The sequence below is a fragment of the Athene noctua genome, chromosome 2, assembly GCF_965140245.1.
Source record: "Athene noctua chromosome 2, bAthNoc1.hap1.1, whole genome shotgun sequence".
NCBI classification, from domain to species: Eukaryota; Metazoa; Chordata; class Aves; order Strigiformes; family Strigidae; genus Athene; species Athene noctua.
In genome coordinates this window covers 13,812,010-13,827,622 of record NC_134038.1, presented here as the reverse complement: position 1 = coordinate 13,827,622, position 15,613 = coordinate 13,812,010, and the positions used below count along the sequence as shown (strand labels likewise).

The window sequence follows — 15,613 nt, the reverse complement described above, 5'->3', positions numbered from 1 at the left end:
GGAGTCATGAAGAGGGAATTAGTACAGCAGCGGTTAGCCCCAATGGACGGTATATTGCATCAGTAATGGAAAATGGTAGCCTTAATTTATACAGTGTCCAAGCTTTGGTTCAAGAAGGAAATAAGGTAAAGTGTTTCACATTTTTTAAAGCAGCAGTAAATCCCATAAAAGTTGATACTTGTCTACATAACTTTTGTATCAGCAGTAGTTTGCAGACATGTTAAGAGTGCCATATTTAACACCACAAATAAAGGAAAAAATGGTTTGTAGAGTCCCTTCATAGTTATTCCAGTCTGTCAGCTAATACGATGTTTTTAAAGTGTGTGTATATATATCACTGTGTTTCTGGTCTTGGGAGGAGCAAGGAGATGGTATTTCTTTCTACAGCAATTTGTGCAGACCAGTTTCTCTTTGTAACAACGTTTTTGGGAGATGGAAACAGCATAATTGTGCTCATTCTGTTCCGTTTCCTATAGGAAATGTTTTGCAACTAATGCTCTCTTAAGCTGCGGGTGTGAATGGTGTTTTTGTTACTGTGATTTTGTTGTTCTTACTGTGTACTGGGTACCAGCATTCATCATTATGGCACAATCATACTCCTAATCCTTCCTAAATAACAAACATTCTAAATACCAGTTCCTATTTTATTAAAGTAATTTATTAATGGGAGTCAGGTTTCTAAATCCAGAATTCCATATATCTTTAATCACCATGTCTTTGAAGTAAACAGTAACCAGCTTCGGATAATGATGGAGTTGGAGCTGAGGACGGATGTGTAAAGATGTCATACATGCATTCCATTTGCACTTTTGCTGCCGGTTTGACATGAACTGGGATATCCACTTTGTTACTTGCTTTCCCAATCTCCAGCATTGAATTAATACCTCCCTGACACTGAAAACTAATTAAGACCTTTGTAAAGGTCTTTTGTATTCTTTTTAACTGGTGCTATAGAAATGCAAACTATTTTAGTGACCTTGAGAAACACACTAAAGTAAATAACCTGAACAGTACATGATACACATTTATGCTATCCCAATTATACTTTAGTGTTTGCTAAGCAAGGAAATAACATGATGTTTGAGTTGGTTTGGAAGCTACATAAACCTTCTCACAGTCTTTCTAGTTTATTACAGCAGTTTTATTCACAGGCATACTTATTTGGGAGTATACAGTCCATATATATTTATTTATGGTATAAACATGTCTCTATTCTTCTTGCTATGGCCATCAAGCTCAAAAATATGGCATATAAAATAAACATCAAACTACAGTATTATTTAATTTGTCTTACAAAATTCTAACCAAGGATTTTTTGCTTAATATTAGCCTCCACCACCCATGTTCAAAGTAAAAGATTGGTCCAAGTGCACATCAGAGGAAAATAAACAGGCAATGAGAGTGACTTCAGGAAGGTCAGAGTGGCCTTGGAAATCCAAAGGAAGCAAAATTCAAACCAGATTGCTAAAACTGCAAGTGAACCCATCACTTGAAAACAAAGAGGTAGGAAAAGGTTGCAAGTATTTTGTTCTCCAGTCTGCAGCATTTAAATTTCATTGCAAAAAAAGGTATTTAGCCACTTATTCTTTAAAGAATAAGTTAAGGCACTTACACACTTGGATGTTTGACTAGAGAGGGGATATAAGGGAGTTTTAGTACAATTTCCTCTGTTTAGCCCATACTCCTCTATTATGTGACAGCCAGAGCTGCCTCCAGCCAGCTTGGGGTATCTCTGAAGTTGCTCAAGCAACTTGTGACACATGTGGATATTTGCTAGATCTGATCTACTTCCCTGCTAGCAAACTGGCACGTCTAAAATGTCTGCCTAGAAGCCATTTCATTTTTTATGAATTATTTAGAAGATGCATTACTATTATATTTATTTCCCTTCTGTCATTACTGTGCCATCTTCTCTGTCTTTATGTTGCATCTCAAATGTACATATATATACACACACAGATGTGTATATATACATATTTGTACCTACATACATATTCCCCTGTGACATTCGTCACAATATGATCTTATGTCAATATTCTTTATGGTTTGACTATATCCATCATTTAATTATATATAGTTTAGTCAGTGAGGGTCTGATTTACTTCTGAGTGAAATCAGTGGCAGCTGCTCTTTGAGTTCAATTGGATGAATGATCTTTTGAATTATCTTTTTTGTTGTTGAAATACCTAGGATTATGTAAAAGATAGCAGTAAGCTTTTTTTTTTAAATAATGTGTTAGGAACTTCAGTATTTAGCTACTATCATCAATTAGAGTGCAAGGAAAGAGATTATGAAAGAGAAATACTTACATTTATTGTTGATCCTCTATTTTGCAGAACGAATTGCCAGGTGGATTAAACAAGAAACGTCTGCAGGCCCTACTGAAAGGATTTGGAGAATATCCAGCAAAGTACAGGTACGTTTGTGTGCATGTTTGTGCTGGCACAAAATACAATTGCTTGTGCTTACTGGTCTGTGAAAGAAAACTTGCTTGACTAAGTCTGCATTTTAATTGCAGGATGTTTGTTTGGCGTTCCTTATTACAACTTCCTGAAAACCACTTGGCGTTCAGTAGCCTAATAGATAAGGGTACCCACAGTGCATTTGTGAATATTCAGAATGAGTATCCCATCAAAAGTAGGAAACTGCTGAGAGTTTTACAGAGGTAAAATATGTATTTATTTAAATATTTTAGATTTTTATTTTCACGTAGAGATCTGAAATGTATCCAACAGCTGGGATCAGCTGTAAGGAAAATTTTAAAATGAAATAGCAGTGTCCTCATGTGGTTTTGTTTTTATAACTCTCATAATATTGCAATCTATTTTGAAGTTAACAATCTTTCTATGTTGTGGTTCTAAAATGCATATTATATTTTTGTTTGTCTTTGGGTCAATGTTTTCTGCTCCTTTGTTTACCTTTGTGTGTAGGACCTTATCAGCCCTAGCTCACTGGTCTGCTATCTTTGCTGAGATGCCTTATATTCCTTTGCTAGCATTCCCATTTGTAAAATTATTCCAGAACAACCAGCTGATCTGCTTTGAAGTTGTTGCTACAGTAGTAGGTAAGCAATGATTTTAAAAACTCAAATATGCTGCAACATGTTTAAGCCTTCCCATGCAAAAGAGCTTTTCCTGATGAAATAAATGAGATATTTCCTAAGAGGTCACCAGGCTCTCTTCTAAAGGTGTTGCCAGGAATTAATATGTAGCAACTGTACGCTTAAAACAAAAACCTGCTTGTAAATAAAACAAGATATTAGACTTCCTTTTACACTGTATCTAGCAAAAAGTTAGCAGTTTAACAGTATTCATAAAGTCTAATCAGCAAAAACAAATGTATCTAGCATAATTATATCTTAATAACAAAAATCTGAGACATGGGAAAAGTAGTCACACCCACCCACCCCCTCACCCACTCCCAGTCAAAAGGGAATGATCTCTTTTAAGGTTTTACTGTGTTTAGTTGTCCTAAGCATGTGGTAACTCGAAATTAGACATTTGGCTGAAAGCTGGCTATGGCTGTCTTCTGGAGAAACACTAAATTAAAGTGCTTTACACTTAAATTAGTTGTTGCAGCTGCTGCTAAGTCTACAGAAGATATGGGTTGCCAAGCATACATACTCACTTTGCAAACACATGCTGTTAGTGAATAAGTATCCAGGTTTATGGAAATTATTCTTAGTATGTTAAAAATTACTTGATACAGGCTGTAGTTTCATGAGGCAGAAATACCAGTTTAAGTATTGCCATCTTTCCCCAGCCACTTAGTCCCACAGCACACAGACTTTTTTCATTTTATTGCTGAGCCAGATTATTTCCCCAGTCTGGTTCACAGTGTACTGACATGAACACTCATGCCAGTGCAGCTGGAGGAGCAGTTTACTGTGGGAATGGTTTAGAAATAAATGCTAGGAGAGATGGGAATATCTTAAATAGGGTTTGCTGCCTAAATCTACTTCTTAAATTCACAGCCTTTATATCCAGACCTTAAGGTTGTCAAGAGTCTTTCACTCTGGATTACAGTGGATTTTTTTGGTCTTTTTTTTTTTTTTTTCCTCTTTCAGTTAATTTTTGTCAGCACTGGTTTGAGTATTTTCCCAATCCTCCAGTTAATGTCCTTAGTATGATGGAAAACGTTTTGGCACATCATGACAAAGAACTACTTCAGCATTTAATAAAATACAATGTGACTTCACAGGTAATATTCTAGCTAAGTTTTGTATACAAAACATCACTGCAGTGAATGATCGTGCATTAATCTTTTATTTTTACATAATTCTTTTTTGAGGGAGTTTTCATTAAATGATATGGGAGTGTGAAGAATGTATCACTGCTTTCCTGCAGCTTTTCCTTTTCCATGATCATAAATTTCACATGCTACTGTAGATCTTAGAAGCCCTTTGCTTTCAAGTCCATATTGCTTGAAAATCTACTCATCAAATTACAAATGTACTTTTTTTTTTTGAAGTGGACGTAGGTGTGATGAATTAATTTTGTAATCCCTATTTATCGTTAGGGATAATCTTAGCTTCACAAATCTAAACAGAAGATTTAGACATCCAATGAAATAAATTTATTTAGAATTACCCCATATTAATTTTAAATGTTTATAGTGGGTGATAAATCTTATCTTCAAATATTCTGGTTTAATTCCTGTTTCTTTCATAAATCAATAGATTCTTGGTATAAGGCAGGAAAAATTTCATATTATTCCTTTAAAAGGAATGGTAAAATTGTACTAATGGATTATTTTGTCAATTTTCCCAAATAATGTAGGTTTATGCATGGCCTCTTCTAGAAACACTTTTCTCTGAGATTCTAACAAGAGAAGAATGGCTGAAAGTCTTTGACAATATCTTCTCCAACCATCCTTCATACTTTCTAATGATTGCTGTTGCCTATATTATATGTTCCAGAGCTCCCTTGCTTCACTGTAATCAAACAGCAGACTTTGAGGTAAACATCTTCATATTTAAGTCAGTCATATGAAAGTGTACCTACAGAGATGTATAAAACATTGTATCTGTTGTTACAGAGGTTAGAAGGTGATGTTTCATTTCCACATTAATATATTATTATATGTTTCTGAACAATGTCATCTAGTACCTGACAAATATACAATAAACGAATAAAATATTGAGCAATTTCTTGCAGTTCCATGCAACAAGATGTTTAAAAGCTTTCATAAGCTCTAATGCCACTGAAAGCCGTTTTGTAAACGTCAACAGTTCATTAACCACAAAATAATTCTGCTTCTTTTTTGGGGATCTCATGTGGACTTCTGCCTGTGGAGACAAGACACAGTCATTCTGTCATGTTGTTTCATTATTTTGCTTTCAGATTTGCAAAATTAGGCAGTATTATTTGATGTTTTCTGAAGCTAAATGAAAAAGTTGCCTTTTAGGTTTAGCCTTCCACGGGAGGAGGAGGTTTTTTCATATGAAAACATCTCTGTAGGCAAACAAAGGTTTCCACCTCAAAAATGTGCTTGTGAGCAGTCAGTTTGACAGATGCCAAACAGACCACATTATTACTGTGTTTTAATAATAACCAATTTAAAGATTTTCTTGATGAAAAAGATCTTCGACAGGAAGAATAGTCCTTCAAGAAGAGGAACTTACAAGCTTCATGATTGAACACCAGAAGTCAAGGGAGGTTTATCCAATGGTAGGAGTGTCTCTGTGGGCAGTTGGATGCTTTAAATTCACACCTAGCTTTCCAAATCCCTTATGCAACTGCATTTGAAGAGAAGGAAATGAACCAGAGCATAATTTTACAACTTGAAGAGGTTTGGGCCAAGTCATTTGAGCTGGTGATATTTTACTAATCAGTAGGGCTAAGTTAATAATCCCTTTATAAATCAACTCCTGGAATATTGATTTTGCTAATTTACCTAATTATTCCCAAATAGGTATATTAAAAGCTTGCTTAATCTTTTGTAGAATGTAAATGGAAGCATCTCTCTTACAGTATTTCTTTCATCATCGTAACAACCTGGACATTAATGTTGTGATTAAGAAAGCTTATCATCTTATGGAGGCTACACCACTAGATATCCATCCACAACGTATGCTTGATGACTTCATACCACTTACAAAAGGACAGTACCCTGTATTCAATAAATATCCCACGTTCGTTGTGGATTATCAAACTCAGGAACGGGAGAGGATCAGACAGGATGAAATTGAATACTTACGAGAAAGGTATTAATGGGAAAGTTGAAGACAGAATCAGACTGGGAGGGACAGGTGGACACAATTGCTTTTTTCTGTTGTAATGTGTGTGCTTGAGAGGAGAGACAATTAAGAAAATTCAGGAAGATGACATTAAATAGCTGCTACAGGTTGAGAGTTACTTGGTTTAACACATTTTTAAAGTTAAATCAGTAGTATTAAAGAAAAAAAAATGTTAATTTGCAGAAAATATTGGGCTGCAAATCTTCAAACTTGAAAGCTTGTAAATCAGAGTCTAAACCTCTGTTGACCTTGTAGAGTCCAACTTTGTGAAGGGCCAGAAGTTCTCAGCTCACTATTGAAATCAGTGGGTACCGTGATGCAAAGGCACCTTTAGAAACTAATTTTTGTTAAGAGTTTGTGGGAGAAAATATCTGCACCCATCTGAAATGCCCTGTTGCCTGTAACAGTCAGTATTGTAACTCTTCCTCATGTACTTTATCAGTACATAAAGGGAATGCCATACTCTTTCATAACATTGGATTTCAGCAGGTCTTTGCTACTACAGTCATCAATTTCTAAGTAATCAAATAATTTCTTGATACTTGGCTTGAATTATTAACATGTGCTCTCCTTCCATTTAGACAATTAGCACATGAATTAGAAGCTAAAGCACAGGAAAGGAAAGCAGAAGATGAAGCCTGGTATCGAAAGCAGGAATTACTTCGAGAAGCTGAAGAACAGAGGCGAAAAATGCTACTGGAAGAAGAAGAGAAGCTGGCAGAACAGAAGCAGAGGTATTACAATGCTAGAAGCATTAGGGGCCTGGCTACTATATCCTGCTATTACGTTTTTAACCATGAGTAAAGGAGAAATAACCACTAATTTGTATCAATTGTAATGTGGGAGAACAGTGTGGTCTGGTGGGTCAGATTTTGGTGGGGGAATGAAGTGATCTGGGTTGTATTACTGCCTTGCCTGAGGGAATACAGCAGATTAGAGGCCAAGTCACTTGATATTTTTGTCTCAGCTCCCAGCCTTTTGTCTGGTCTCTTTGGATTGCGAATGCTTTTAAGCAGTCGATTGCTGTGTGTTTGCACACGGAGACTTCAGACTTGCACTGTGGGCAGACTCACACTGCAAATATAGGCATCACTTATAGCATCAGTGACTGTACACATTCTTGTAGTTCTAGTGGATTTAGAAAAAAGACTGCTTTATATATCAGTTGCTTAGCAAAGAGTTGTGATAGCACTGAAGCTGAACAGTTAGTTTGTACATTTTGCGGTTGCGAAGGTTTAAAAGAATTTCAACATCTCCATGGTTTTTTATATCAACTACAAGTAATTATAGAATCATTTAGGTTAGAATCATCAAATTGATTACTAAGTCTACCACTAAACCATGTCCCTAAGTGCCACATCTACAGGTGCTTCTCTTAAACCTCTGTAACCTACTGAGCAACTTGGGGTTTTTTAGAGGGCCGTGGGCCTTTCTTTACAAACTAATTCCTGAGTTTGTGGTTTTGTTCCTTGAAAGAGTTTGGTATTTTCCAAATAAACTTAGGACTAATTTTGTGCAGAAAGAGGTACCAGGACACAGGCAGTTATTCTAAGGAATAGTTTCCAGCTCTGGATCATTGCAAAAGTAGAACAGAATCAGAGCACAGGACTTCAAAGCTTAATTGGGGATGTTGCCATTAGAGGATGTCTGTGTGTCTGTGAATTTAATTTTGTCTTGTAAATTGTCCAGTTTTCATTTACAAGAATGAAAGCAACTGTCCTAAGCTTTATAAATTAGAGTTTAGCTCATAGTAACTAATGGGTAACTGCAGTGCAGGTTTGTGCTCTTTGGTACTGACCTCTTGTATATACAAGTTCCCTTGTTTGTTTGTTTTGGCTTTGAAGACTAGCTGCTGTGAAAAGAGAACTGAAAGTAAAGGAACTACAATTTCTAGATGCTTCAAGAAGGCGTTTTCTGAAATACCAGCAAGATCAGCGTCAAATGGAACTGAAACGTCTTGATGATGAAATTGCGAGAAAGGCTGAGTGTTGTTCAAGCAATTCTTTTCTTGAAGGTTTATTAGTAAAAATAAACAAGGAAAAAACACGTAACTAAAATTTCGGTTGATATACTGTGATTTGTGAGCCCAGAGGTGTATTTAGCATGAGATGGACTGCTGTAAGTGTTAAATGCATAATTTAATAGTTTTATTTGGCACTTACTATGTTCCACTGGCTTGCTTTAACTGGCAAAATTTCTGAGAAAAGCCAGATTCATTGGTATATTGGCAGTGTTGAAAAATGTAATGAGCTCCTTAAAGGACTAGTGAATTCTCAGCTGTCTGTGGGCTGTATGTCCAGATTGCAAATTAACTCTGCCATTGACTGAGAGGTTCCACAGTGGCCTCTGGCCAGGCCTGGCTCTGCTCCTGTGTTACTAGCTTGAACACTGTGGCATGCAAATGCTGAGAATGGAAGCTTTTGAACCTCATCAGCACAAATTGAATCTTTTCAGGGCCATTCCTCATGTCTAAGCACCACGCTTTGCAGAGAACAGGGCAGCTGCCTGTTTGTTTCCATGGTCAGGGCACTTCAAAATTTGTTAGCTCCAGCTTAGCACAGGTTCTGCCAGGTGCAACGTGGCCACATCCCTATCTGTGTACTGGCCTCTGCAGCGTAGAGGGTTCAGACACTCCTTATTTGATTCAGAGCTGTATCTAATAGGTTATTAGCACTAGATCAAGCCTGACATTTCCCTAATGTGCTTGGCTGGATACAAAACTACTCTTGTGCCTCTTCTCCACCTCGCCCTTTTCTTTTGATACACAGTCTTTTCCGTTACTCATGGTATGACAGAAAGTTAACTAGAACTTAGAAGTAGGGTGTGGCTTGTGGTTTTGGACATTCTTCTTGATCTTGTTTTTAGTTTGGGTTTTTTTAAGGGAGAAGAATTTCTCCTTTACTGTATTATCATATGTTTTCTCCTCAAGGCATCCATGAGAGAGCAGGAAACAGCAGCTACTGTTCAAGATGTTGAAGTACGACGGTTGGAACTTGAGTCACAAAGACAACTTTTTGAACAGGTAATTATTAAGGAACTATACAGATGTTTATATTTAATAGTTCTTCCTTTGCAGTTCTCAGATTCAGTTTTGTTCATTCAGCCAGACTTTGACAGGAAAAAGGGGGTATTTGTTTTTCCCTCTCTGATACCTTTTTTTAGAACAAATCCTCTGTTAATAAAAGCATTAGTAAAACTCAGTTACCTGTTTTTCTGGGAGAAAATACCTGTATTGTACCATTTTATTCTTTTCCTGTGCAGAGGTATCATTTGGTTGCTTCAGGGTTTAGCTGTGTGCTCAGCTAGTTGAAAGAAACAAGGAATGTGTAAATAAGAAATAAGAAACAATATGTTCTTCATCTCACAAACTCCCACCTTTTCATCTGTGATATCCAGATATATCTACATTTTCTGGAGACAACAGTATAGCAGATTGATGTAGTTAATGAAAAAATATCTAATTGCCAACATCATTAAGCAAAAAGAAATGGATGATTCGTGAAGGATGTGCAGTTCCTTTCTCAAATGACTGACTTATAATTCAGAAAGATCACTGTTCAGTAATAAAGGGTTTTTATCAATAATACAGTTTAAACATGAGTTAATTATTATAAATAATTATTACAAATGAGTGAAAAGCAAGGCTACCAATGGAAAGCTTTAGTAATGTCCATTTTGGTTAGAAACAGTAAGTTAATTGCTTAGAAATCACAGCTACATGTACCCATCTTGCATATGTGTAGATCCAGTGGCATGCAAGCAGAAGTAGACATCCAGATAGCTAACCCATATTTTGAAGCATGTGTCTGCTTATATTTGGCTTTTTAAAGCTTTTGGCCATATACTTTTTATATGCTGAGCATAACTGGACTAAATTTCTTTTAGCATTTATTTGACAGCCGGCTCTTCTGCGGCTACATACCACAAACCAGGGTAGGCTCATTTGTGTTCCAGTACATGTAAAGTCAGCTGTTTAAGGGAACTAATTCTACGGTGGTCATCCTCTGTAGCCTGGAAAGGTAGCAATTATTTAACTAACTGAGGATATATGTCTGCCCACAAGAGTCTGTGTAGACAAGACTTTTCCTGCCATGCCCCAAGCTGACTGTTTCGCTGCCATCAGTGAGGGGCTATATTCAAGCTTAGGAGGTTGGCTGTGTTAACTTTGCTTCAGTACACTGCTGACACAGCTTAATAGATTCCCACAGGCCTGGGAAGGAGTTATGCTTTCTCCAGGAAGCTGTGTAGATGTGCTCTGATGAATGTGAAGAAAAGGTGGTGAGAGATAAAATTCTATTTCTAGATCTACTGCTGGTTTGTGCTACTTTGGCAAATCATCTCTGCATTCAGGCTGCAGGTGTTGTATTGTAAGTGCCTGTGCCATGAAACACGATTTATGTTTGTGAAATATTTTGAGGTTTTGGCTAAAACATGCCATAAAAGTGCAGAATATATTTTCATGATAAATCTAATTAAGTTGGAATCCTGCTTTTATGCTCCACTGTGATACAGAGAATGGAATTACATCAGTATCAACCTGCAAGACCACTGTGATTACTCAGGCTTAGTGTAATTCCAAGTGGATAAAACTGCATGGACTATCAGTTCCTTGGACAGTTATGTAGTGGGATAAGATGTGTAGATATATTCAAATATTAATTTAATAAAAGTTAGAGACAGAATTACAAATGTAGGTTAGTAGCTTAGCAACAATAATTTATGTTTCTGTGTTTGGCAGCATCTAATCAAAGATCAAGAGGCAGTTACAAAGGAAATGAAAGAAGAGGTAGATGCCCGTCGAAGAAAAGTGGATCTGGAAGATCATCTTGTTCAGAGATTGATGGAAATAGAAAGAGAAGAAAAACAGAAAGCACAGATAGTAAGATGATTGGAGCTTAACAAATAGTTTGGGGAGTTAGTATGCTAAGTAGTAGTAATTAATAGTATTTTAATTGCAGTTAACTAGTTCAATTTAATATGAAGATATTATCTAAAGAAGTCTCATTTCTAGATACCTAATTAATAGATTATGATGGTGTGTTTAAAGTTTTGAGGTTTTCAAAAATCTGACCGAAGTGTCCAAACAGCTATATAATACTGAAATTCTCTGGGCCTGACGTGAATATTAACTTTTCCTTACTTCTCAGAAATCAGAAGGCATGGAAGACTCAAAAGTGCTTTTCAGAATAAGTCATCCTCCTGTTAAGGAACATGTTTTATTTGTAACCGTAATAAAACAGAAGTAAGCCTCAAAGGAACTTTCAGTTGGTAGTACTTGGCAGGAAATTCAGCTGCAGAAGCTGTCTTCTAGATCACAGTAATGAATGTGTGTAGTTTGACATTAGGAATTGTTCAGATTTTCAGATTGTCAAGCTCAGAACTTGTAACCGCACAGTTGGAAAAATAGTTGCAGCTAACCCACCGCCCATATGCTTGGCATCTGCATTTATATTTTGTCTAGAAATAAACATATGGGTCTGAATTTTTGTAAACAGCCTTCAATTTTTGGAAGCAGATGGATGTGGGTGGAAATATTGGCATCCAGGTATCAATCTTATGTTAATTGCACCTGTAAATCATATTAAATTCATGCTAGGAAAGCAAAATCCCCAAAATTATGGAGAGAGTTGATGCCTCATTCCAAAAGATTAAAAAAAAAATGAAACACCACAAAACAAAACAAAGACCCTCAGTAAGAGAAAGAATAAGAAGGATGAAGTAGAAGAAAGCCCTGATAGAGGAGACAGCCTGCTGTAATGAATGGAGGAGTGGCACTGCAGGTGCAGTCTCCCAACAGGGACATCTAACAGTGATATGGTAGAACACTTTGTTTATCGCTGTGTACTTGAAATAGACTAAATGGATTGCTGGTAAGAAAGATGTTTTATTAGGTGGCTGAAGAAAATTTAACCAAAGCAGAGCAGAAATGTGTTGACACCGACTGGAGGTTGCAAGCATTGCATAAACTAAGGCGTGATGATCAGAACCGTGAGAAGCATTACAAAGAGATAGCCAAGATCCTGCACGACAACAGGGTGAAAGAAGCTGAACTGCTGAAGACCATGAGAGAAGCGGAAGAAAAAAAGGTATCTGCATATTTGTAAGTGGGACTGGCGCAAATCTGTCTTTTGCTCATAACATGCTAGAGCATCAAACTGAAAGATTGAAGAAATATTTTGTTAGGAATCACCTTTCCTGTTTTGACTGGAAGTTTCTGGAAGCACTAGAGCAAACTGGTGAGGATATTTTAGGCTTAAGAAAGCATATTCTTAATTCTGTAAGTTCCTCTCATTTTTTTTTTTAATCTGACCCAAGATTTTTACCTTCCTCCAGGTGTTTGAATGAGAAATTTTTTTAAAAAAAAACATTCACTCAGCTTAATAACATATATTTTGATTTAAGGGTGAAGTGTAATCTGTAATAATTCAGATGGTTTTACTGTTCCTTCTTCCTTGCAACATATCTGTTGAAGATACTTTTAATATCTCTGTTGTACAGTGGGAAGAGGTTAGACAGAAAAAAGCTCAACTGGAGGAAGAACAGAAGGCTGCTGCTGCTGCAGATGAACACAGGAAGCAGTTTTTAGAAGACAAAGTGAATGATGTGTTAGAATTGGCTGAAAAGCTGCAAAGAGAAGATGGCTACTTTGGTGAGTGTATAGATAACACAGTTCTCCTGTGTCATGTTGGCATGAAGCATTCAGCAACTGAATACAAACCAAGTGTCCATTATTAGGGAGAAACTTAATCTTAACTCTTCTACATAAGTACTTTTTGGCAGTATTCTGTCATGAAACCAATGTATCAGGCCAGACTTGGAAAGGAATCTCAGTTTGGTATCTATCAGATGCAGCAATATAAATGGGACTTTTGGTAGGAGCACAGGTTTAGCTCAGCTTAAGCCAACGGTAAGATTGCATCCCTTAGAAATCCTCTGTCAAATAACCTTGTGCTGTGATGACATACTGTATTATACCAACAAGTGACCTTGCCAAGTGTTTGTTCACAGGAAGAAACACTTGTTTCCAGAACTGGCCAGTACATCCTTCTCAAATGCTGCATTTCTGGTTTTGCAGACATTTCTCCCACCTCTGCACAACTCACACAAGATTAGTGATTAGTATTAAGGTTAGGTGATTAGTGTTGCTTTGGGCAAACTTTTTCAGACTTTGCCCTTATTTACATAATGTTTTTAATATGGAGCAATTTACAACTGCAAATTATTACAATGGGTGTCTCCTTCTAAAACTGCAAGTACAAGTCGCCATATTCCGCATGATCTTAGTGGCCCATTTGTCAGAAGATTAATTATATAGGAAGAAACAGCACATGTGGAGCTGTAATTTCTTAAAATGAAATGCAATGATGCATAGCTTTGGCCCATAGAGCAGAAACATTCTGCTCTAATTCTGAGCAAATTGTACTTGCCATTAGCTGGAGTGAGTGATTGTTCCAGTTTTGCTTCCTGGAGGAGAACTGTTTCACCTCAAGCTAGAAAAATTCACTAGAAATTTAAACACACTTAATTTACAAAGAATCCTCCTCTCTATTTCCCACAGAGAGACTGCGTGATTTAAAGGCCAGACATACAGAGAGAGGGGTAGAACTCCAGCGGGTGCCAAGGTCTGGAAACATCTGTCTGAATGATTTATCTGCATCAGAATCATCATCACACAGTAAGTTTCTAAGTTAGGAGCCAGCTCCCAGCTTTCTTTCACGTTTAATTTCAGAAGCATTACTGGAACACCTCACTGTGCGATTGAGTCATTATTAGTTGTGTAGGTGTTTAGTGGATAGTAAACCGGCTTATTGTTGTGTTCAGTTTCACACCTCAAAGAAATGTCTTTGCTACCAGGGGCAGCACAGGTAGGAAGTGCCTGGAGTGCGTCACATTACAAGAGTGATCCTATTAAACCTCAGCCTACTTTAATCCCATTGTGACATCACCATTTCACCTATGCTTTTTCTGTCTTCATTGTTACGTGTGATTTGGGGATGTTGAGAAGATGTAGAACTGTCTTTCTTCAAAAACTTTACTGAGAGTAACAGTCAGGAATTAGTCTGTAATCGTTTCCTTTGGGCTGTCCTATGTCCTATGTCCTAGTAAAAGCAAAATTTAACATCACAGGCAAGTGATGTACAAAACTCTGCACACAATGGGAAACACCTGTTTATGGACCTGCCATAGCAACCCAGCAGCATCTGACCTTTTTGTAACAAAACATAGGCACCACTTACTAACAACTTGCTTTACAGGTCTTAGGACTGCCTCGCGTACAGCAGCACTAATCAAAAACAGCCTTTCTATGCCAGAGAGATCTGTTTTCCAATAAGCATTCATACTATTTGTGGAAAACTATTAGTTGCAATACTAAGTCTGAGTTTCTTGCACTGAAGTGTCTTTAGACAGAAGACGAGAAGAACTGGCATGCCAAGAACGGGAGCTGATGGCAGAAGTCAGACGGCTCAGACAAAAGCTTACCTCACAAACTCAGACTAGACGTCCTCCAACTCATTTCCAAGCTACAGAGTGGACACCTTGAGATGGATTGCTCTGGACCTCAGCTGTACTTTGAAATTATTAATCAGTGAAATGATAAATATGTATAGTGTGATTAAAGACTGATCATAGATTCTTTATTATAAAGGCCTTTGGAAAGATTTTTATATAAAAATGCTAGTTAGATGTGTGTTTGTAACCTAATTCTTTTCTTAGTAACTATAATGCTATTTTCTAAAATAAACTCACTATTTGCAGTATTTTTATACTTTGTTCTGGTGGAAGAAACAAAGCACTGTTAAAACACGGGTTTTGTCAGTGCTGTGTAAGTGGATTCGAGGAGTTGGAGCAGGGAGCTTTCCATTGTTCTTTTTCAAAGGAAGAAAAACCCACCGGGCAAAGATCGTCTCTGGGAGGGAGAAGGAGTACGTGAGAAAATAGCCTTTTTCTGGTGACTGCCTTGGAGTTTACATATGATTATTTCTGTATTTAAAGGGGAAAAAAAATAAACCCATGATGTTTTTGGCTAGCACCTTGGGCCACGTGTGTACACATTTAGGGTTTTTAAAAGATGTTACAGCTGAAAACGTGCAGCGGGCAGGAGCTGATGCCCCATCGTGCCCCTGGTCCCTGCTGGGGCTGCTTGGGGCCGCGGGACAGCTCGGCTGCAGAAAACCGGTTTTGAAAAAGAGGTTTTGAACAACGCACGTTGCGGAAATTATTTCCGTGAGCTCCCAACAAGGAGACGCGGGCCCTGGCCTGGCATTTCAGCTTCATAAATGACGACGGCAACGGCAAAGCCGAGGGGTAGGAACGGGTAAAGGAGGATCCTTGCGCCACAGGAAGGAGAGAAAGGAAGAAAAAAAAAAAAAGCTC

The 15,613-nt window shown here is 37.4% G+C and overlaps 1 protein-coding gene across 1 annotated transcript in view; it reads left to right on the top strand.

Moving 5' to 3' along the window:
- TBC1D31 (TBC1 domain family member 31) overlaps positions 1 to 15,250 on the top strand; it is a 22,994-nt gene extending 7,744 nt beyond the window's left edge. Inside the window, exons 6-21 of the mRNA XM_074901130.1 lie at positions 5 to 125; positions 1,330 to 1,503; positions 2,337 to 2,416; positions 2,519 to 2,665; positions 2,931 to 3,064; positions 4,067 to 4,200; positions 4,779 to 4,958; positions 5,973 to 6,205; positions 6,820 to 6,972; positions 8,083 to 8,218; positions 9,168 to 9,260; positions 10,977 to 11,117; positions 12,130 to 12,324; positions 12,737 to 12,887; positions 13,797 to 13,913; positions 14,635 to 15,250. Of these exons, the coding sequence (XP_074757231.1) occupies positions 5 to 125; positions 1,330 to 1,503; positions 2,337 to 2,416; positions 2,519 to 2,665; positions 2,931 to 3,064; positions 4,067 to 4,200; positions 4,779 to 4,958; positions 5,973 to 6,205; positions 6,820 to 6,972; positions 8,083 to 8,218; positions 9,168 to 9,260; positions 10,977 to 11,117; positions 12,130 to 12,324; positions 12,737 to 12,887; positions 13,797 to 13,913; positions 14,635 to 14,780 (2,335 nt within the window). The 3' untranslated portion in view covers positions 14,781 to 15,250. The remainder of the gene's footprint in view (positions 1 to 4; positions 126 to 1,329; positions 1,504 to 2,336; positions 2,417 to 2,518; positions 2,666 to 2,930; positions 3,065 to 4,066; positions 4,201 to 4,778; positions 4,959 to 5,972; positions 6,206 to 6,819; positions 6,973 to 8,082; positions 8,219 to 9,167; positions 9,261 to 10,976; positions 11,118 to 12,129; positions 12,325 to 12,736; positions 12,888 to 13,796; positions 13,914 to 14,634) is intronic.
- Positions 15,251 to 15,613: the final 363 nt, after the last annotated feature.